This window comes from Rhinichthys klamathensis, unplaced genomic scaffold, assembly GCF_029890125.1.
Source record: "Rhinichthys klamathensis goyatoka isolate OS25496 unplaced genomic scaffold, OSU_Roscu_1.1 h1tg000021l_1, whole genome shotgun sequence".
In the NCBI taxonomy this organism is placed as follows: domain Eukaryota; kingdom Metazoa; phylum Chordata; class Actinopteri; order Cypriniformes; family Leuciscidae; genus Rhinichthys; species Rhinichthys klamathensis.
Genome location: NW_026606572.1, coordinates 866988 through 889488, shown reverse-complemented (window position 1 = coordinate 889488; position 22501 = coordinate 866988). Strand labels below are relative to the sequence as shown.

General features: G+C 37.9%; 1 protein-coding gene across 1 annotated transcript; it reads right to left on the bottom strand.

Annotated features, from left to right (window-relative positions):
* Positions 1–1113: 1113 nt before the first annotated feature.
* On the bottom strand, positions 1114–22198 carry gpr156 (G protein-coupled receptor 156). The gene is made up of 10 exons (XM_056240916.1): positions 21995–22198; positions 11519–11672; positions 10713–10840; positions 10437–10572; positions 8039–8149; positions 7826–7951; positions 7365–7460; positions 5802–6038; positions 5130–5291; positions 1114–2614 (listed from the first exon to the last, which is right to left on the bottom strand). Exons 2-10 carry the CDS (start codon positions 11633–11635, stop codon positions 1331–1333), a joined length of 2397 nt encoding a protein of 798 aa, XP_056096891.1. The 5' UTR covers positions 11636–11672; positions 21995–22198; the 3' UTR covers positions 1114–1330.
* Positions 22199–22501: the final 303 nt, after the last annotated feature.

Below are 22501 nucleotides of genomic sequence, written 5' to 3'. Positions count from 1 at the left end.
ATCAATTGGAAATATTTAATTGATAGCCTATTGAACTGTAAGAGCAACTTAAAAAGGCACTACATCACATAAGAATTCAATACAAAACACACTAAAAGCTAACTTCACAGCTGATTGTTTTTTTTTTATTCTTTCCTTTTTTTGACAATATTTGCATATTCCTTATCTAATGTCTTTTAGGTTTTGCACAGTGTTTCTAAATTCAAATGTATGTAAATAGGATTGTAAAAATCAGTCATAACCTATCATTTTTGGAATTATTGAAATGTATAAAAGGTGTATGGATATGGATATAATAGCTTTCTTAAAGAACAAATCTCTTTTTTAAACACAGGAATTGGCTCTTGGCTCTCACAAAAAAATGGCTCGTTTTCATTTAGTTATGCTAATCAGAGAATAGGTACGCATGAACATTACTTTTATGACACAGTACTACCCATTTCATAATATAGCTTTTATGAGCCTAAAAACTTTAAAAAGTGGTTTGACCATCAAGTAAATGAATAAAATATGTGTACACATCTTTGAACAGTTTTCAAACATGTTAAAATAATTGGATTTCTTAGAAATCATTGATTTTATAATAAAATATCTTTTTCAGGGATTCCATTTGACCATGTATAACTATTGCCAAGTCTTAAAGATGTCAATCATTTCAAAACATTTCATTTTTTTATGATTTAGTAAAGAAATGATAATAAATTATACCACTTAATTATACTTAATATTCAACTACTTAATTACATTTTTGTCTACAATTCAGCCATTATGAGACTTTTTTTTATACACAACAGAGATGTTTTTGACTTTAAGCACCATCAAAAATATCATTTATGTAAGTTATAAATAAAACATGTCAATAATAATAATAAAAATGTGTATGCAAGTCTGCATTAAGTGCATTTTTTAATGTACACTGGTCAAAAGTTTGGAATAATTACGAATAATTTAAAATCCAAAATACAGTAAAAACAGTAATAATGTGAAATATTATTACAATTTACAATAACTGTTTTCAATTGTAATATATTTTAAAATGTATTTATTCTTTTTTCAGCATCATTACTCCTTGTGCTAAAATAGCTGCTAAAAATTCAGCTTTGCCATAAAAAAAAAAGTATTGTAATCATATTTAACAATGTTACTGTTTTACTGTATTTTTGAGCAAATACATGCAGCCTTAGTGACATTAAGAGACTTCTTTCAAAAACATCAACATTGCAATTATTACAAACTATAGTGTATATCTAAATAACTTAATAAGGTTCAGACAAAACAAAAAGAGCATCACGTCATTGACCCATATATAAATAATGGATGTGCAATCCATTCAGACAAAGGTTGGTTTAAGGTCGACTTTAAAGTTCACGACAGGACGTGTTGAGCGGTAGAAGTCCTCGTCCTCGCTGTCAGAGGTCCCTGAGGTGAGGCTGTCTGTGGAGTCATAGGGGTGATGACAGGCCCCGCAGAAGGACCGCTGGTAGTAACAGTAGTCCTCTGAGCTGCTGGAGTCTGAGTCTGAGTAGTCATACGGCTCCCCCTCTATCAGCCCACCGGGGGCAGGCTGAGGAACCTGTCCTGGAGTAACGGAACATTTGTGAGAAGAATATTCCCAACTGTCCTGTCCACAGCCACGCCGAGTCTTTGCTTTCTCGTCCCTCTTTCTCCTCTTTCCCTCATGCCAAAAGTCATGTCTTTGAGGGTTGCTGGTGGGAGTTGTTTTAGAGTCATCATCCCTCAACTTTTCATGGTCTGGTAGAGCTGATGCCCTACTGCGCCCTGGAGGTACCGAGCCTGGGAAATAGTAAGGGGGGGGTCCACCTCTCGAGGAGTAAAACGGAGGTCTGCGTTTACGCATGAGATAGGGTGAGATGGTGGGGAAAATGAACTGTAGAGGAGATCGAGGAGAAAGAGTTACGCTCAGATCGTCTGGCTTGATGGACGGGCTACGAACCCGATCGGGCGATTTGACAGAACTGCTTATGGCATCCATACTCAGGTCCTGCAGGATCTCCACCAGCTGCTCATTGGTTACAAAACCCAGTCGTCCCACTGATGACATTCCTGGAATCTCCATGGAGGCTGATGGCTCTGGAGACTCAACCTGAGGTGAACTACACCGAGCAGGACCCAAAGAAGAGGAACCCTGCGCTAACTTTTCCTGATCCGAAAGCTTCTCCAAAATTTCTCTTCCAAGACCTGAGTTTCTGATATTGTTCACGGCTGGAGTTCCATCTTCTGTGTTTCCATTCAGACTCACAACCTCAACTTTAGGAGGTGGAAGCCTCAGGTGTGGTGGAGAAGACGGGACATTTGTAGCTACTGAGCCTTCAGGGGACGTTTGCTTTGAGGTAGTGTGAGTGGGAAGCGGTGGAGGAGGTACATAGGGAGGTGGAGAGAGAGCTCTGGAGGGAGCAACTTCTGAGTATTTCTGGAGAAGAAGGGTTGGAGAATCAGGAGATACCACCGTGGTTTGAGTGGAGGAGGAGTTGAGGTTAGTGTTGGAGGAGTCCATTTCTCCCTCATCCAAGGGGTGGCTAGCAGTCATCAGTTTGAGCAACTTGTCCTTGGCGTTGTTCACTTGTTCCTGTAGGCTGTCAATAACAGCATTCTTCTGCAAATATGGAGGAAAAATGGGAAAATGGGTTTAAACCTCATCACCTTAATCACAGTCATTATCTAGAATGGCTCACTTCACTAAGTACGTGTATGGGATAGATGCCAATTTTACAGGATGTGAGATCATAAAGCGGTGCCTAGAGGAAATATAAAACAAAGGATCCAACCTCACTTGTGGTGTAGTGACGCAAAACACACTGCTGTCCACACCCAACACATTAATTCATCATCACACTTAAAGGCCGGGTTGCAGGTTAACCACCACTGTCGATTAATGGGTACATAAATCACTCAAGATATGTATATCATTTTTAAGAACACATGGTCTCAAAAATGGTCTTAAAGACCAGTTTTTTTTACGTTTTTGGTATTAACGTTTTTTTTTAAAGCAATTCGGTGATGACGTCACGTTGGGGAGAAGTGGAGGAAATGTAGCCTCAGCCTAGTATTAGAACTATGGCGACTGACTGGGATGAGGACGAGGTGGCAAGAGCCAACATGTATGATGGCCCGCAGCCGTATAATTTCGAACCTGCCAGACGTGAGAGGGCAAATGAGGAATTGCCAAGAACTGATGGCCGTCAAAGCCAATTAAATCATGGTCCGAGGAGAATGAGTGGAGAGTTGGTGAAGTGTCCTGGTGAGTTGCTATCATTTAGCAACGCAGCAATGAGCACTGGAGCTAGTCTACGAGCAGCAGTGCACAATAACGACACATATATATTTTTTTTACAGTCATTGAATAGCACCGAGTGAAAAATCAATGTTTTCTTTATATCTAGTGGCAGTGATCATGACGTTAGTTCAGATAAGTACCAGTAACCATAGTGCCGTAGTACTGGTAAACTTTGTCTTTGTCATCTAGAAATAGAAGGCACCATGCTAGCTATATGGGCGTTTCTAAGCGTTTATCTCCTCCTCCGGTGAAAATGTTGTTGCAAACGTAGCCGCCGCGTGTCTGTCGCTGTGTTTGGCAGGTGCTTGTGTGGGCGGTGCTGTCCCATGGAAACTGCGTTGGAAAGCTTGTGCTGTAGGGAATTGAGTGCGTTTTGGTCGCTGGTCGAGGAGCTCACCCCGCGACCAGATGTGACGTGCCTCACCATTGTCAATCTACCTACTATATTTCTATCTATTTATCTATCTAGCTGCTAGCTATCTATGCTAACGTTATGCTATCTGGCTGTCTGCCTATCTCTCTCTATACTAGCCTATCTATCTATATCTATCTATCTATCTGTCTATCTATATATCTAGTCTATCTATATCTATGTATTTATCTATGTATCTATAATCGCTATCTGAATACTCTCGTCTACTACTCGTCTCTCTAGTCACTCTCAGGCCCCGTTTACACGATGGGAAAACGCAGATATTTCTCTGCGTTTTGCCCTCTCATTTACACGAAAACGCCGTTTTTAATCACAGAAAACGATTATTTCTAAAAACTCCGGCCAAAGTGGAGATTTCTGAAAACGCCGGTTATGTGTTGCCGTGTAAACTTGGAGAAACGGGGTTTTAGGTTCTCTCTTGTCGATTCTGAGGATTTTGATTGGCTTGCATGGCTTTATCCTTCTCCCTACACTGCCGCCCATAGGTTTGGCATAGTTATGATGGCGCTCGACGGCGTATTTATGCGGGTGTGTGTACGATGTTATTTTTGAAAACGGAGAGGGGGAAAATATTCGTTTCTCTAAATACCCGGCTATGTGTAAACGTAGCCTCAATGCTTTTAAGGAGGGCTTTGGTAAATTCTCTCCCCAAGGTGACGTAATGCAATGCATTGTGGGGGAAAGGAGAATCGTTGCAAACCGCTGTAAGATAGTACCTACTTTTTCGTATTATATTCCGTTTTGTGATACCCAACAACATAAAATACAATGGATAACAGTTTAAATGTTTATTACCAACAAGCAAATTGCACAAATTAGTTGAAAAATTAACCCTGCAACACGGCCTTTAACCAAACCAGGAACCAAACCTACCTATCTATCTATCTATCTATCTATCTATCTATCTATCTATCTATCTATCTATCTATCTATCTATCTATCTATCTATCTATCTATCTATCTATCTATCTATCTATCTATCTATCTATCTATCTATCTATCTGTCTGTCTGTCTGTCTGTCTCTGTCTGTCTGTCTGTCTGTCTGTCTGTCTGTCCAGCACGGATGGATGTGTTCGCTGCATGCACACTATCTAGTGGACCTTTGTTTTTGAGCAGCCAATCACTAACACATACGCAGTTTTTCTGAGCAAACAGAAAGATTGGGCTGCATGTGGACATTAGAAAGACTGGTGCTTATGATGAAAATTACATCATGCGTGCTGTCTGCGAGACAAGTAAACTTTGAGCTTTAGAATAGCACATACCCCTCTACTATGGTGTTTGTACTTGTACTAAAGGTAAAAATAATAGGCCTAATTATGCAATACCTCATATTGTCCCTTGAAAAGAACATCACTTTGCTTTGAATAACACAATGTAAATGTAATAACTATTGGTACCTCATTGATGAGTCTTTTCATGGAGTCATTTTCACCAAGTAGATAATAGATCTCATCCTCGCTGTACATGGAGTTTGTGGACTTGCTAGGACTACTGAAGTATTTGGCCATTTGACTGGGATGTGAGTTTGTCTCCTCTTCAAACTGTCTCCATTGGGTCAGCTAGAGGGAAGAATAATAATAATGATTAAGTAGATAGGTACAGGTACAGCAGGGGTATTCAATTATATACATTTACTGAGTGTTTCATGCTAATGTCCAGTTATTAAATGATTTATTTATTGTGCAATAACTTCAGTTAAGGCATCATCAGGTCTGTGTGATTCATTAACCAAATGTTTCCCTTTTATATGCCAGTCTTTTTGTCTTAAACACTCACACACAGGCACACACACAAAGGCACACACACACACACACACCTGATCTATGCTCAATCTCATAAAGAGCTGACATTAGCAGTGTCCTCTCCAAATGTACAGGACACATTGCGTAACACATTTGATGTTGAATGCTGACTCGCCACCTGCTTCAACTCCTGTGTTAGAGTCATTGATTGGTTGAACCTCAACATAACCCTTTTCAGATCCAAAAATGTAAATGTCTGGACAAAAGACTGACTCAGAGTTTGATTGCAAATCATCAGATATTGGCTGTGAATTGACCAGGACGTACTTGAGGGACAAACAGCAGGCAGTTTATGGCCATTGTACAGATGAAGATGGCTCCAGACACTACACTGTAGACCACATTGGGCCAGGCATACAGGTAAAGAGAGACGGGCACGGCCACAGCGGTCGACATGGTCACCAGGCAGACAGCACCCATGATGGTCCTAGACTGGTTTACTGGAGGTAAGCTGACATTGCTTGTCAGGCCGGCAAGATACGTCCCATACAAGAGGAGGCTGCCCTGTAAAAAAGAGAGGGATTTCAGTGTGAAGCAAAATAGCATATAAACTATGGTTTTTATCAATACCGAATATTTTGTGAATTCCAAATGAATGATGAGAATGTAAACTATTAGGCTTGTTTGTGGTGAATCATAACCCAAAACCAAAAGATGAAACAGAATGTATATAATTGCTTAATAAAACTATTAATGCTAAAACTAAAATCATTTCATTACTGTAACAAGCCCATTTGTGTTTGAGCCTTTTTTATTGTCGTTAGATTCTTATGGTTCCACAATGCATCTTACTGTTTTAATATTTATTATATTGTGGTGCATGTAAGATACATAATTCACCTTTGTTAAGTGTAGTTCTATACACTGTTGGTTGTAAACACAGCACTCTGTTCTTCACGACTGTTCAGGGATCGCGGTCACTTTAAATACTCTGAACGTGTGCTCACGTGGGACGCATGTCAGCGCCATTTGCTATATTTACTTTTCTTTCTATAAATAAACGACACACGCATTTGTGTGCTCAAAGTGAGAAGTTGTCTCTTGCAATTTACTGCAATTTCCACAATATCATATTTATATTTATATCACAATAATATTTATATCATTTTTTTACTATGCTCCACCCCAAACTGAAGTGTACTTTGGGCTTTATGGGTCTAACTTTAGCTAAAACCATACAAAAAAAAATGTTTCTTGAAATAAAATAAATATTAAATAAAATAAAATAAATAAAAAATAATACATTTTTTAATCTACTTGCCAAGGCACAATCTTTCATTTTAATTTAGTTTAATTTGATATACTAAAATAACTAAAACTAAAATAAAACAATAAAAAATCTATACAGACCTATTTAAATTAATAATAATAATAAAAATGCCAAAACCATGTAATATATACAGTAAATATTAAAATAAAAACTTAAATATGTATTTAAATAGTATTAAAATATCTAAAATAGTATTAAAATAAAAACTAAAACCAAAATATAAATACAACTATAATAGTATTTCAATGATTCTAAAATAACACTGGTCACATTAGTGATTTTTTTTATAGTCCTAAAAAAGGCTTCATTTTCTATCAAGCAATCATTCTACAGTACAGTATATATGTAAAATACACTATTCTGTTGAAATGTTTGGGGTCTGTAAGGTTTTAATTTTTTTATGTTTTTCAAAGAAGTATCTGCATTTACTTGATAAAATACAATAAAGTAAAAACAGTAATATTGTGAAATTATTAAAATATTTATTACAACAATGTTTCAAATTGTAATATATTTAATGTAATGTAACTCATTCCTATGATGGCAAAGCTGAATTTTACCTTAAGCACGGAGAGCAGGATTACCCACAGGTCCGAGTAGAGAGAAGAACAGGAGTCTAGCTGGGTCAGAGAATACGATGCGTCCAGCTCTATTACCTGACATAAAGAAGAAACAACACAAAATACTTTACATAAATCATTGGAGCTTGCATCAGTTCTCCTTTTTTATGGCTCTTTACATCCCTATATATAGGAATAATGGCTGTGGCTATTCAAAAATATTCTCTTTAAGAATGAAGTGAATAAATTCTTAATAAATGTGGGTCTTTATCTCACACAAAACTTCGTTTCCACAAGGCTTGAAATATAGTAGGCCTACTTCTACTTCTATAGTGCTTTTATGGTGATTTTTGAAGCATGACAGACATGGTCCATTTGAATTGTCATTGTTTAGAAAAGAGCTGTGTGAAAATTCTCTAAAAAAAAAAGCTGTTCATAAAAATCCGGGTGAGTAAGCATACCTTCACCGTAGCACTAACAGACCGAGAGCACTTGATCGGATCCGTCAGACCCCATGTTGACAGAACAACAACATCCACTAGGACCAGCAGCGCAACCAAACCCATCAGTTGGATGTCTCGAATAATCTGAAACACAACAGAACACTATTATGAAGCCAGTGACATCAACCAATAATTCATAGCCTAATCATTCACAGACATATCATAACTCACCACTCTCTTATCAGGCACGCGCTGAGTGAACACTCTGTAGAGCCGCCATGTTTTCCCAAGAATGGGTCCGAACACTAGAGAGCTGCCGATACACAGTGTCCACATCTGCGCCTGAGATGGTACAGAACAAGATACGCACATTTAACAAGAGAACCGCTTTTAATTCTGCTCTGGTTGTAGTGACATGACACATACATTCACATTGGTCACATTTGTGTTTACGTACATAACCATACAAATCATGACACTGTTTGTTTGTTAAAGTAACCATGAAATCAAATTTGGCAATTACATTTTTTTTAAAAAAATGAAATAAATGATTTATCTGTGCACACATCATTATTGTTGTGCCACCGTTATACTCTATCAAAATAACTTCCTCTAACTAACTCTTGCAGTTGTCTTCTCTGAAGTTGTGTTTACTGGAGCGAGGGTGGGACAACCTGTCACTCAAACGACATCACAGCATAGCCGGCCCGTCCATTAGGCGGTCACCTGGGGCCCCGCCTTAACTAGGGGGCCCGTCGGGCCAAGATCCTCTTCATGAAAATGCTATTTTCAAAAATATACAGACTATATACGCCCTCAACGTAGTCAAGAGAAACGCATCGTATGGACCTCATTAAACATGATACCATTCACAAAAACGGTAAGGATTATCCACCACATTAAATAAAAAGGATGATTCTGTAGCCTATTATTCCTACATGACACATTTTTGAAAATGATAATAAATACAAAACAACAGTATAAATAAAAGCAGAGAAAATTAGAAACATACACAGTAGCACTACACACTAATTTGCATGTCTGTGTTCGTTCTCAGTTCTGCAAGTCAGAGTTTGGTTCTCGGAGATAATATCTCTCCGGGACGGCAGAGGACAATATCCCCAGCCCGATGTTTGGCCCCTTGAAGGGTACCAACTGAGGGACACTGGGCTTTCACCTGAAGTTATAGAGACCATTCTCAGTGCAAGGGCTCCCTCCACTAGTGCGGCGGTTGGGGTATTCTTGCTCCCAAAGCACTTCAGCGGAGTATTGAAAGTAGCTTTTGAAAGGGAACATCTCTGGTTACTTGACTGTAACCCTGTTCCCTGAAAAAGCGGGATTGACATGCTGCGCTACATTGCCGCCCTGAGGATGTCCCGGGACAGCTCTTCAGACAAAATGATACCTGAGGACCTGTGGCACAAATATAGCCTCTGACCTCATTGACGTGTTACACACGTTATTCACAGCTGGTCATACAAAGATGCTTCAGCGCAGCATCTCGTTCCCGCGTTTTCAGGGAACAGGGTTACAGTCAAGTAACCCGAGAAGTTTTCACTCAATATATTTTCAAATGTAAGTTCTTCCTGTGAAAAAGCTGAATTTTCAGCATCATTACTCTAGTCTTCAGTTTGCACATGATCCTTCAGAAATCATTCTTATCAAGAAACATATCTTATTATTATCTATGTTGAAAACAAAGTTTTGTGGAAAACATGATACATTCCTTTCAGGATTCTTTGGTGAACAGAAAGTTCAAAGGAACAGCATTTATTTGAAACCGAAATCTTATACATTTTGTGACTTTTGATCAATTTTATGCATCCTTGCAGAAGAAAAGTAATTTCTTAAAAAAAAGAAAATCTTACTGACCCAAAAGTTTTGAACACTAGTGTTTCTTTTCTTTTTTCTTTTTTAAACCACTGCTAATCTATCCAAAACAGCAACACACAATCAACACACTCACATAATGTTACACATTCAAAGAACTAAATCCAGAGTCATTTCAAGTATAAACAATGGATATGCAATCAATCACAGATGTAGGGTTTGAGAAGCCTTAGCTTAAAGTCAACAAGAATTCTGTTAAACGTGTTTGGTGCATTAAAGGAGATTTATGGAGTTGTTAAATGTAAACAGCCCTTTAGCAATTCAGAATAATAAGCCAGCTGTGTGATTTATAAGACTGCTTTAAATATACTAAAGTGAAGTGAGGTACAAAGAGAAGGGGGTCTTACTTGTGTAATCTGATGGAGTTGACTTTCAAAATCAAAATAAACCAAGTGTGTGTGTGTGTGTGTGTGTGTGTGTGTGTGTGTGAACCTGGTATTCCCTAAGTTATGGGGACCAAATGTCCCCACAAGGGCAGTAATACCAGTAAAATGTATTTTTGGTCCTCATGAGGAAAACGGCGTATAAATCATACTAAATGAAGTGTTTTAAATCTAAAAATGCAGAAAGTTTTCTGTGATGGGTAGGTTTAGGGTTAGGGGAATATACAGTTTGTACAGAATAAATATCATTATGTCTATGGGAAGCCCCCAGAAAACATGGAATCCAGTGTTTGTGTGTGTGTGTGTGTGTGTGTGTGTGTGTGTGTGTGTGTGTGTGTGTGTGTGTGTGTGTGTACCTGTAAGACAGCTCTTGATCCTGCTCCTGACAGCGGATCTCTCTCCTCCACGGCGAATAAGAAGCCGCTGCTATATGTGAGGAGGCTGCCACAGAGAGTCAACACATTCAGATTGGGACTGGACATCTTCACTATCCTGTGTCAGAGGTACAGAATCAAAATTCATGTTGGTGGCTTTAGTTAGTGGACAAAAAGACCACCTGTAAAGTGATAAATTAGTCATATAAGTCATGATTGAGAGCTATGAGTACAAGAAGAGATCCAGCCATTTCATACCTGTTGTTTTTGAAGCGCAGAGTGAAAATGAGGAAGAAAAGAGCCAACAGAATCCCACAAGAGAGCAGCGTCCAGACTACAGCCCGAAGAGCAGGAGACAGAGACTGACTCTGGACACCCACACCGCTCTATACACAGACAAACAGCAAAATAGACTTAATACAAAAGTTCAAAAGTTTGGGAAAGAAGTCTCTTCTGCTCACCAAGGCTGCCTTTATTTGATCAAAAATACAGTAAAGACAGTAATACTGTTAAATATTATTACAATTTAAAATATAGTTTTCTACTTGAATATATTTTCTATTTCTATTGAATTTTATTTTGTGTCATTTATTCCTGTGATCAAAGCTGAATTTTCAGCATCATCATTACTCCGGTCTTTAGTGTCACATGATCCTTCAGAAATCATTCTAATATGCCGCTTTCTTGCTTAAGAAACATATTATTATCAATGTTGTAAACAGATGAGCTGTTCAATTTTTTTTTTTTCAGGATTTTTGAGGAATGGAAAGTTCAAAAGAACAGCATTTCTTTGAAATAGAAATGTTTGTAACATTAGAAATGTCTTTACTGTCACTTTTGATCAATTTAATGCATCATTGACTCCTTGCTAAATAAAAATATACCAATACCCCAAACTTTTGATTGGTATAGACTTTAATGAACATAAGGGTTTTACAGACTTACGTTTAAATTAGCAAATTAGAAAATAGAAGCATTTTCACTAGTGGTCTCAGTCAGACTAAATGTAAATGTACTTGTCTCTGAGTGTGTTGTGGTGCACTTAGGTAAGTGTGTGTATGTACCGCTGAGAGCGCACAGAGTCTCTGCAGGACGTCCCAGCCCAGCTGACTGTTCACTCCTGGGTCGATGAAGCAGACGCCAGACTCACAGTGAGAGCTGCAGTTCAGTCCTGCCTCCATTACTGGCCTGAGCTCTAGCTCAACTCATACACACATCCTGAAAGATAGAAATTAAACTTCATACAACGTTGTACTTCATACAATGACACAATGATTAGACAGCATTGTAGTCGAGATGTAAAATGTATGAAACAAACTTGCTATCAAGCCTCAGATCTGTTTTTAGGTACATTGTGGAAGACTGAACACAAGATGGCGCTGTTATTTATAGTTTCAATAAAAAAGCTCTTCTTTCTGGAATAGTTACACTGAAATATAAATTATTCCCAGTTCAGTCTGTTTTTATAAGACTGTAAAAACGATACAAAACGATCTATGATAATTAATGTCTGTTACTAAAGGAATGTTTATTTGTTTTCTGTCATTAGATCGGCTTCTTCAGGTGAAGAGAAAATGCAAAGCAGAAACAGCCCTCATGTTATGATGAGATTGACTGAGTTTCCAGAGATCCAGTTGATTTATTTGTAATAATAATAATAGTAGTAATAATAATAAGCCCTCCAGTTTTCCTTCAGATTCTTTTAATTTTGCTCTCAGACCTTTTTTTCTAACTTGACATACTATTAAAGCTTTACATGCTCAGAGGTATTTTTCAGAAATGTGACAGTTATCTACTATAGTGACATTGTTTCTGTTTGTCCCTGTGACCCTACATAGAAAATGGAAGGATATATGGATATATTTCTGCTATGAGAAATACAGTAAAACAAATCCAATCAAAACAGTTGGTAAGTGCTACAGTAAGTACAAAAATAAGATCTTGTGCCATTCCTTATGATTAATCACATATCAGAGCTTTTTGAGATCCACATTTATTTTTATAGAGGACGTTTAAAAGTGCAGTAAGCAATTTCTGAGTTTTTTTTTTTTGATATTTCAAGTTTTCAACCCAAACAAACACACCCCTCCCTTCATTGCTCCGCCACCAAAATGCACGAACACGCAATGCAAGAGTGGATGTCTCTTTATCATAGCTGAAGCGAAGCAAAATAATGCTTTGTGAAAAAAAAATGCGAAGATAGCAAACAAACAACAAGGAAAAACAAAAAATGAACATACAGTACACAAGAGTACAAGCGAGAGTTGGATGTTCGTTGAAGAATGTTGGTAACCAGACAGCTGATGGTAGCATACTATGGAAGTCAATGGCTACCGTCAACTGTTTGGTTACCGACACTTTTCAAAATATTTGTGTGTGTGTGTACAACAGAAGAAAGAAACTCATGCAGGTTTGGAACAAATTGAGGGTAAGTAAATGAAGACATAATTTTCATTTTTGAGTGAACTATCCCTTTAACGCGGGTCCTAAAGCTCTGGGCTGATCATAACCCTACTTTTTCCAGTGATGTTCCTCTGACCTTTTCTCTTTTGTAATGTCTCTCAGCCATCTCTCTTTCTACAGTCTTTCTTCAAATCTCCCTCTTGCTTTCTCTCTCTCCTCCCACATCATGAGTGGACACGCCCCCTACTGCTGATTGGCCACAAGTGTGTTGTGCTGCTCGGATGTGATCCACTTTCAACAGCGTTCACACTTGTAGTTCAGTTCGATTGGTTTGTTTGGTCCGGACCCCCAACAAAAAAAAAAAAAATTTGTTCTTGTACGCTTAGTGTTCACATTGGCATTTTAAAACAGAACCTAAAGATACCGAACCAAAAGGCATGGGGATATGTTCACAACCTGATTGGTTGGCTTTTACATATATTTCGAACTTACCGAACATCCAAAACAATGCTGTGTGCTAGGATAAATGCGCTCGTTGTATGTGTGTAGCCTACATATGATGGTATTCCCGACCAGCTGCGAACTCGTGAAGAGCTTATAAATATGTAAAGGAGTCAAAAAAGCATCAGGAATCCCTCTGTCACACACACAAACATAGATCTACTGTGAGGAGACTCTTGTCAACATCATGACTATGACAAGAAAAAACAGGTATGCTTGAGCATCCTGTCTTTTTTAGGGTTGCATCTTGTCCCGTTATTGGTTCGTTTACATGTCTTTGGTTCGTGTTGCGTTCATATATCATTCGAACTGCACCAGAGTTCGTTTGGAAGGACCGAGGCCAATCTTTTCAGCGATCTGCTTGTTTGGTACGCACCAGTGTTTGGATGACACTGGCAGCGTTCACACTCATTCAAATAAACCGCACTAACAGAGCGATCACACCAGGGTTCATTTAAATTGAACCAAACATGCCAAGTGTAAACACACCCTCAGAAAACCACTTACTGCACCTTTAAGGCATGTTATGAAGTTGAAATGTTGCTTAGTATCAGTTCTGAGAATGTTGACGTAGGCCTATCAAATGGCCTTTGGATCTCTCAGATGCCAAACAGAACAGAAGGCATCAGTAAACCGTGCAAAGCGACAGACATCACCGAAATCACAGCTGCCTGAGCCTCCCATGTGACGGGGAACATTAGAACTTAAAAAGTACAGGCTCATTCTCCTCTTCATTACATAATTATACCCTTGATGTTTAAAAACTGTAATCATCTTGCTCTTCAATCGCTAATGAAAAAAAGGAGGGAAAAGCTCAGGCTTGCCTCCACAATACACAGTTGCAAGTAAGACAGTAAATCCCACATGGATGCACCGATTACCACTCACAATGCAACGCTGTGCGTCACATCGGCAAAATAACCACATGTATGAGCCTGAAAGGGCAGACCACATTACCTGTGCTGTGATCTTCACAAAGTCTCAATGTCTAGTAACACGTCCCACGTCCCATGTGCCGTTTGTTTGAGGCATGTAAAGAAGAAGAAGCCTCTATGTATTATGCAATTGCATAATGATTTTCAATGCTGTCCTCACCTGTTAATGTATTTATTATGATGAAATTTTTCAAGCCTACCTTTTTAAAGGTTTTAAATATGGGTGTGTTCTCTGCAAGGTATGTGGATAATTGACATGAAATGCATTTGGGAAGTTGACATATCCTTGCTAATTCTTTCAGCTTTTACTTCTATTGAGACAAATAGACAATTCCTGGTCAGTAAATTTTTAAATACTTTTATTCAGCAGGATGCATTCCATACAATTGATTAAAAGTGCCGGTAAAAACATTTATAATGTTACAAAAAAAAAAAAAAAATCTAATAAATGCTGTACTTTTGAACTTTCTATTCATCAAAAAATCCTGAAAAAAATGTATCACTGGTTCCTCAAAAATATTAAGCATATCAGAAAGATTTCTTAAGGATCATGCGACTCTGAAATCTGGAGAAATGATGCTGAAAATTCAGCTTTGCATCACAGAAATAAATAACATTTGAAATATATTCAAATAAAAAAAAACTGTTCTTTTAAATTAAATTTGATTATTTTACAATATTCCTTTTAATTACTGTATTTTTGATCAAATAAATGCAGCATGTGAGTCGTGTATATTGAATATTTGTCCTTTAAATATGAAAACATAATGGTCACAGTACAGGAACTAGAGGCAAAAAGCAGTTTAAAATAGTGAAAACACAGAAATGGTCAGATAATTATAGTAAGACTGACTTTTATTCCTATAAACTTTCATTTACAATACTGATGTAGATAAAAAAAATGTTCATGGGCATGTTATGCGTCAACCCATTAATCCAAATGTGGATCTCCTTTTCATTATGTCATATTTTATTAGTGATGTCATAGATGTCAGTTTCATATTATCTCATTTGTTTATGAATCAGTATATTTGTGACTGTGTGTTTGAAGTCTGCCCTGATGCCTTACATGCGTGTGGTGTGACTAAGCTTTAGAGTGAAGTTAATAAACAGTGGATCCCTATGACTGCATGAGCTCTATGAGTCTATCCGAGAGTGCCAGCGTCTGGTATGATAGTGTGAATGCGATTGAGACTGTCTATTCTGGAGTTTTCACGGCTCCGAGCGCCCGAGGCACAGACATTATACAAGCGCCTCACAGACACACGGTTACTAACAAACAAACGTCTCTGGAAACAAACAGCCGCCACGCATTAAAACGCTCAAACTGTCACAGTGGGAACCAGAAACCGTGCACATCAAGTGTGAAACCAAATAGCCTTAAAAGCTGATGTAACTAACACTAAAACAGAATTATGACAAAATGATGAAAGGAAAGCAAAATAAGTTTATAGTGCCTCTATAATATTTTAAAGGCTCCTTCAATAGGTTTGCATGCATTCATTTTCTCATAATATACATTGCAGCATTTTCCTCTCAGTGTCTGAAACGGTTTGATAAAGGACCCGGTCTCTCTAAAACCCTCCTTTCTGAGAGTCTACTCTGCTCTGGTTGGTCAGATGGCCCAGTCTATTGCTGTGATTGATCGGTCTACTCTGCTCTGATTGGTCAGATGGCCCAGTCTATTGCTGTGATTGGTCTACTCTGCTCTGATTGGTCAGATGGCCCAGTCTGTTGTGATTGGTCTACTCTGCTCTGATTGGTCAGATGGCCCAGTCTGCTGCTGTGATTGGTCTACTCTGCTCTGATTGGTCAGATGGCCCAGTCTGCTGCTGTGATTGGTCTACTCTGCTCTGATTGGTCAGATGGCCCAGTCTGCTGCTGTGATTGGTCTACTCTGCTCTGATTGGTCAGATGGCCCAGTCTGCTGCTGTGATTGATTGGTCTACTCTGCTCTGATTGGTCAGATGGCCCAGTCTGTTGTGATTGGTCTACTCTGCTCTGATTGGTCAGATGGCCCAGTCTGCTGTGATTGGTCTACTCTGCTCTGATTGGTCAGATGGCCCAGTCTGCTGCTGTGATTGGTCTACTCTGCTCTGATTTGTCAGATGGCCCAGTCTGCTGCTGTGATTGGTCTACTCTGCTCTGATTGGTCAGATAGCCCAGTCTGCTGCTGTGATTGGTCTACTCTGCTCTGATTGGTCAGATGGCCCAGTCTATTGCTGTGATTGGACTACTCTGCTCTGATTGGTCAGATGGCCCAGTCTGTTGTGATTGGTCTACTCTGCTCTGATTGGTCAGATGGCCCAGTCTGCTGCTGTGATTGGTCTACTCTGCTCTGATTGGTCAGATGGCCCAGTCTGCTGCTGTGATTGGTCTACTCTGCTCTGATTGGTCAGATGGCCCAGTCTGCTGCTGTGATTGATTGGTCTACTCTGCTCTGATTGGTCAGATGGCCCAGTCTGTTGTAATTGGTCTACTCTGCTCTGATTGGTCAGATGGCCCAGTCTGCTGTGATTGGTCTACTCTGCTCTGATTGGTCAGATGGCCCAGTCTGCTGCTGTGATTGGTCTACTCTGCTCTGATTGGTCAGATGGCCCAGTCTGCTGCTGTGATTGGTCTACTCTGCTCTGATTGGTCAGATAGCCCAGTCTGCTGCTGTGATTGATTGGTCTACTCTGCTCTGATTGGTCAGATGGCCCAGTCTGTTGTGATTGGTCTACTCTGCTCTGATTGGTCAGATGGCCCAGTCTGCTGTGATTGGTCTACTCTGCTCTGATTGGTCAGATGGCCCAGTCTGCTGCTGTGATTAATTGGTCTACTCTGCTCTGATTGGTTAGATGGCCCAGTCTGCTGCTGTGATTGATTGGTCTACTCTGCTCTGATTGGTCAGATGGCCCAGTCTGTTGTGATTGGTGTATCAGAAACAAAACGACCATTTACTATATCTGAATTTCAGCTCTAGAGGCTTCCTTAGCAAACACAGTGATACGAAGCGAAAAAATGGCGTCGGTTTTACTGTATCAATTCAAGCCCGAGTCCTCATGCTTTGGAAGTGGGTTTGCTTTCACAGCGCAGAAAACAGCGTCTTCTCGACATGGCGACAACATGAACCAAACTCTTCCAGGCCTCAACTACAACTACAGTGTTTGATGGTCAAAGTAGAAGTTGTTTGCAGGCAGTAAATGAAGACCATAGCTGGCGTTATGGAAATGTGTTACAAACCTGCGTAGCTTTCTTTTGGGAGACAATAGCTCCATTTATCTGTACTTTGATCTTTGAAACTGTGCATATCTTTTACATTCACAAATGGCTATATTACACACTACATGAAAGATAATATCCGAAAAAGCAAAATAAGGGTATTTTAAGTTTGTTAAATGCATTTTTAAAACTCGGAAAGCCTCTGTCAAGCAACTACATACATATGTAATTTAACTTATGGTGCAGGCCTAGGCTAGTGTCGGGTGATATGCGAGACTGAGACTTGTTCTTGAGTCCAAGAGAAAATAATTTTTACAAATGCTAGTCGTGACTTTGCAGACTTGAGCTGATGAATCAAGATGAGTCACAGACAGAGCCTCAAACTATAGCTGCCGTTTAGTACACCGGCAGTGTGAACTGATTTATACGAAGAAGAAAACAACAACCCCAGTCTATGATGTCACCATATCATACAGTTTATATGTCATACTTGTCTTGTCATACTACTTATCACACTAATTTGATCATGTCTGTGAAACTGAAGAACAGATAATATGCAGACTAAACAAACATTGAAGCCAAGTTATATCAAGCTATAAGACATACTGTTATATTAATATGATAATCAAACATCATAGGCATGGACATGTAACCCTGAATGATTTAGAAAATAGATTTATTTAGACTATTGTGTTTTGAAAATGAACATGCATATTAAATGATTATTTATTAAAAAGGTTTAGAAGACTAAATTAATGTATGGCTTCAATGAGACTGATTTGGTGTCTTGTCATAATGCATGCAAATTAACATGTGCTTTAATACAAATATCTCTGGCTTCTTGATTTCTGCTAAATGAATTAATAAATCTGATGTACAAACAGATATATTAATTAATTTGTTTGTTGAGGTATAACACATTAAAACAATTATTTTAATCAGCAGAGCAAGGTTTTTTATTTGATTTGATACATTTCATACATAGATTTTGTTTTGCATTAAGCTGAAACTGCAGTTTTACATTTTGATTGGTGTAACGTAATGTTTTCAGATTGATGTACTCATTCTAAGTTATATTAAAATTAATATTTGTGTCTTAAATAAATGTTACCATATGCAGCACTTTTTTTTAGGCAGTCTGACAAAACATTTTCACAGTGCGGTTTCCTGCACTTTAGTTTCTGTCTTTAGGTGATTAGGACAATCGAAGCCAGTATTATTTCAGGCATTTTAGAGTCACAAAAATGAAATCTTTTGGGCTAAAACGTTGTTTTATGTGTCGATGACTTTGGAAAGGCAGTGCATTATAAAGTCAGCTGACTTTATAAAACTTTAATTCCTTTCTGGGAAGACGCCAGCCAGAAAAGTGTTTAAACACATTTAAATCCACTCATTTTTTTAACGTTAGATGAGTTTAAACATGCATGCATTTTGGTATTAGATTCATGACACATCTCTTTTCAGGGTGGTGTGGAAATTCCTGTAGTTCCTTCCTAAAGATGTATTGTCATCTGTCCCAATTTAGATCTGTAGTTTACAGTTTCCTGCAGGCACGGCCGGCGCAGAGAGGCATTTCCGACCATTTTTCACTCTTCAATATGGAATTGGGAGATGGTGTAAAGACAGAGCAGGCCTGTCCCACTACTATATGTTGACCAGCCCATGACTGGACAGTTAAGAGCATCTTAACCAGCACATGGAGTTCATGTGAGCTCTGTTTCAGTCAAAACATGCACGACAAAACTCTTCTAGGGGTGTGTCTGCTCTATTCTCATTTGAAATATCGCTCATGAACGCGTGAACACTGTATTCAATATTCCCTGGTGAAAAAATACCTATACGAAAAATCTATTTAAAATGCATTTATGTTACTTATAATAATAGAAATGCATTAGCATTGCTTACTTGAGACTTACTGATATACATATTATTATTAAACTATATTTGGAACACTTTTTTATTGCACAATGCACATTTATTTCAATATCACTATTACAGGGTATATGCAGGAATCTTGAAGTTAATTTTAATACCTTTTCAAGACTTTTTCAAGACCTTCTCAATATTTTTTAATACCTCACCGCCACTTCAAGCTGTAACCATTTACATCAGTGATACTTTTAACTTAACAGTTTTAGTTTGTGATAAAGACTATAGACCACTCTGATAAAAAAAAAAAAATCAAATAGGCTGGGATAGTAAATCAAAGCAAAGTTTATTAAAAAACAAAACAAAACTTTGCTACACCCTCAACAACAATCATGCTGACATGTGCCTCAGTTCTTCGTTTTTAAAAAAAATAAAAATGACTAAATTCACACACTTTTACGATGTTTTTGGGACTCAAACTGTTGGACAGCTAATTCAGAAAAAATTAGGGATGCACCGAAATGAAAATTCTTGGCCGAAACCGAAAACCGAAAAAGAGGAACCCAAGGCCGAAAAACCGAAAGAAATTATGCCAATTATAAGTACCATTGCATTTATGGTTATGACTGTGTACAAACTTTACTAAAATCAAGGCATTGCAATTGCATAAATTAACATTTTCAAAGAATAAATCAATTACAAATTATGCAAATATTTATTTAGCACAATGCACAGTATAAAATAAAATTCAAACTAAAATGTTTAACTTGACCCCACTCATGTGTACATTAAATAATAATCTGCTGGCCTGCAGAAAGGTTTTAAAATTAAATGTTCTGTCATAAAAACAAAGCCGAGCATGAACTTCTCATCACACCAGCACCCAGTTTGCACGTCTAAATTAGTTGATTACATTTTAAAAATGAGCATACACTAGCATAAAAAGCCATTTTAATGAACAAAGGTCCATGTTTAATACAAATGTACACGAAACTTAATGAAATATGTTTAGTGAAATTAGAAAATATTTAAGAGAGCGTTATTTAGTACATATTCCTATACATATTTTGTTGTAATGTCACAAGTAATAATCTCAGGGTTTACTGGGTTTTACATGATTATTTTTGTATTGGTGGTGGTAGGCTACTAAAAAATAAACATTGTCACGTGTTTATCTTTCTTCTTTACACCGATTCCTGATGGTTAGAGGACAGTTACTTGAGTCGTCCCCTGTCGTTTCAAAGAAAAGTACAACGGCGAGCGCGTCAAGTATAAACGCCTCGACCGTTTGGAGTGGTGCGCGCGCTGTCTGTGGAGACTCGCGCTGCGGAGGCAGGCGAAAGTATAAACAAGGCTTCCGTCTCCTCGCGGGTTCAGATATACTGAAATACGTCCACACCGCAGACATGTTGCTTCAGACAAGCACGTGCAGGTCGCGGTTTCTGTTTGCGTCATCACAACATTTCGGCCGTATTGTTTCGGTGATAAAAGTCTTTCGGCCGAAAACCAAAAATGCACTTTTGGGCTATTTTCGGTGGCCGAATATTCGGTGCATCCCTAGAAAAAATACTTTCAAAATTTAAGACTTTATAAAGCCGTGATAAGACTTTTTAATACTTTTTAAGGGTCTTAATTTTCCCAAAATTGATTTATCACCTTTTAATACTTTTCAAGACCCCGCGGATACCCTGTATTAGTGAGGAGGACAATATGTTTAATATCAGTCTTTAAATGCAAGATATTTAAAGTAAACTTGCAATAGTTCCATTTTAGCACAATCAAATATACTTAAGTATATCTTACTTTAGTTGGACTTAGCACTATTTCTGGATAATTAAAGTGCAAAATTAGTTGTTCCAATTTAGCAGACTCAAAAGTACAGGATATTTAGATTAAGTACATAAATATATGTAAATGTATAGTACAGCATAAAATAAATCTATTTCAAATACATTTTGGTACTTATTTTTCACTAGGGTTCTCTTTAAAAGAGTGATTACAAAAATTTCTAAGCCTTTATTTATTCATCACAGCAGGTCTACTTTTGTCTCATGGTTTGGCATAAAGCAAGTAGACTTCAGAGAAGTGAATGAGACATTGACGACTACAGAAAAGCGCAGCTAGTGTGTTTGGGGATCATATATGAACAATCATACCCCTCACACTGTCTTAATCCGTTTAGCAATTTAATACTATAAGCTGATAAAGTAAGAATGCCAGTTATTATTGGTTTACCCCCGCCGACTCAACACCCACTGAGAGACGCCAATAATCCGACAAATGAAAGTAAAGATGAAATGAAATGGAATGAACTGCAAACTTAAATTTACTCGGACAACTTTGTTTTGTGGCCGATTAAATTAACTGTAAAAAATATAATTTAAAATAATCAAATTAATAAGTAACAATAAGATTCATATATGTAAAGCATTTATTATTGCTATTTTTATTCAATTATATATACATGGAAGTTACATATAAAAAGCAACAATAATAAAAAATATTTTAGTTGCATTATAGCTAGCACATTTTTGTGAAGAATTGGCTACTGTTTACATTTAATTTTAGGTAGCTACTGTTTTACGTAGCACAACGTGAAATTGCCTTATGAAAATAGATTGAGCAAACCTGTGATCCATGTCCTGATGTCCCCACACGATCCTGAGCGATCCGATACAAAACGTCCCATTTAACAAGCGACATCACATCACAGCAAAAGTAATCACAGGTGATCCAAAGGCTCAGTCTGTAGTTTTCCAGTTTTAATTGTCTGTGCATCTATGAACAGCAGACACTGCATAAACTCCTGAAACACTGAAGTGAGTGGAGAGGACTGAGTCAGACAGAGAAAGAGGAGGTGGCTGAGAAAGGGAGGGAGAGAGAGAGGTTCATTTGGACTGTAAAAAGTGGATATAGGCTGTGTACCCTAAAGATTCCAGGTCGATTACGTCATTTTAAATCAGACTTAGAATATAATTGATTATATTAAATTTTTTTGACTTTTTAAAAATGTTTTAAAAGGCAATTTAATGTTTGAAAAATATTATTTATTTGTTTTGTTTATCACACTCGCCACTTTAGGTCCAATGCAAAAATAGTTGAAACCACTGTAGGATAGTAGGCCTAATGAATAAT

Coding starts and splice junctions, on each gene's coding strand:
- gpr156 (XM_056240916.1), bottom strand. CDS start 11,635: ATGGAGGCAGGACTGAACTGCAGCTCTCACTGTGAGTCTGGCGTCTGC. Junction 10,573..10,712: donor CTGCGCTTCAAAAACAACAG/GTATGAAATGGC, acceptor CCTCTGACACAG/GATAGTGAAGATGTCCAGTC. Junction 7,461..7,825: donor CTGTTAGTGCTACGGTGAAG/GTATGCTTACTC, acceptor TCTTTATGTCAG/GTAATAGAGCTGGACGCATC.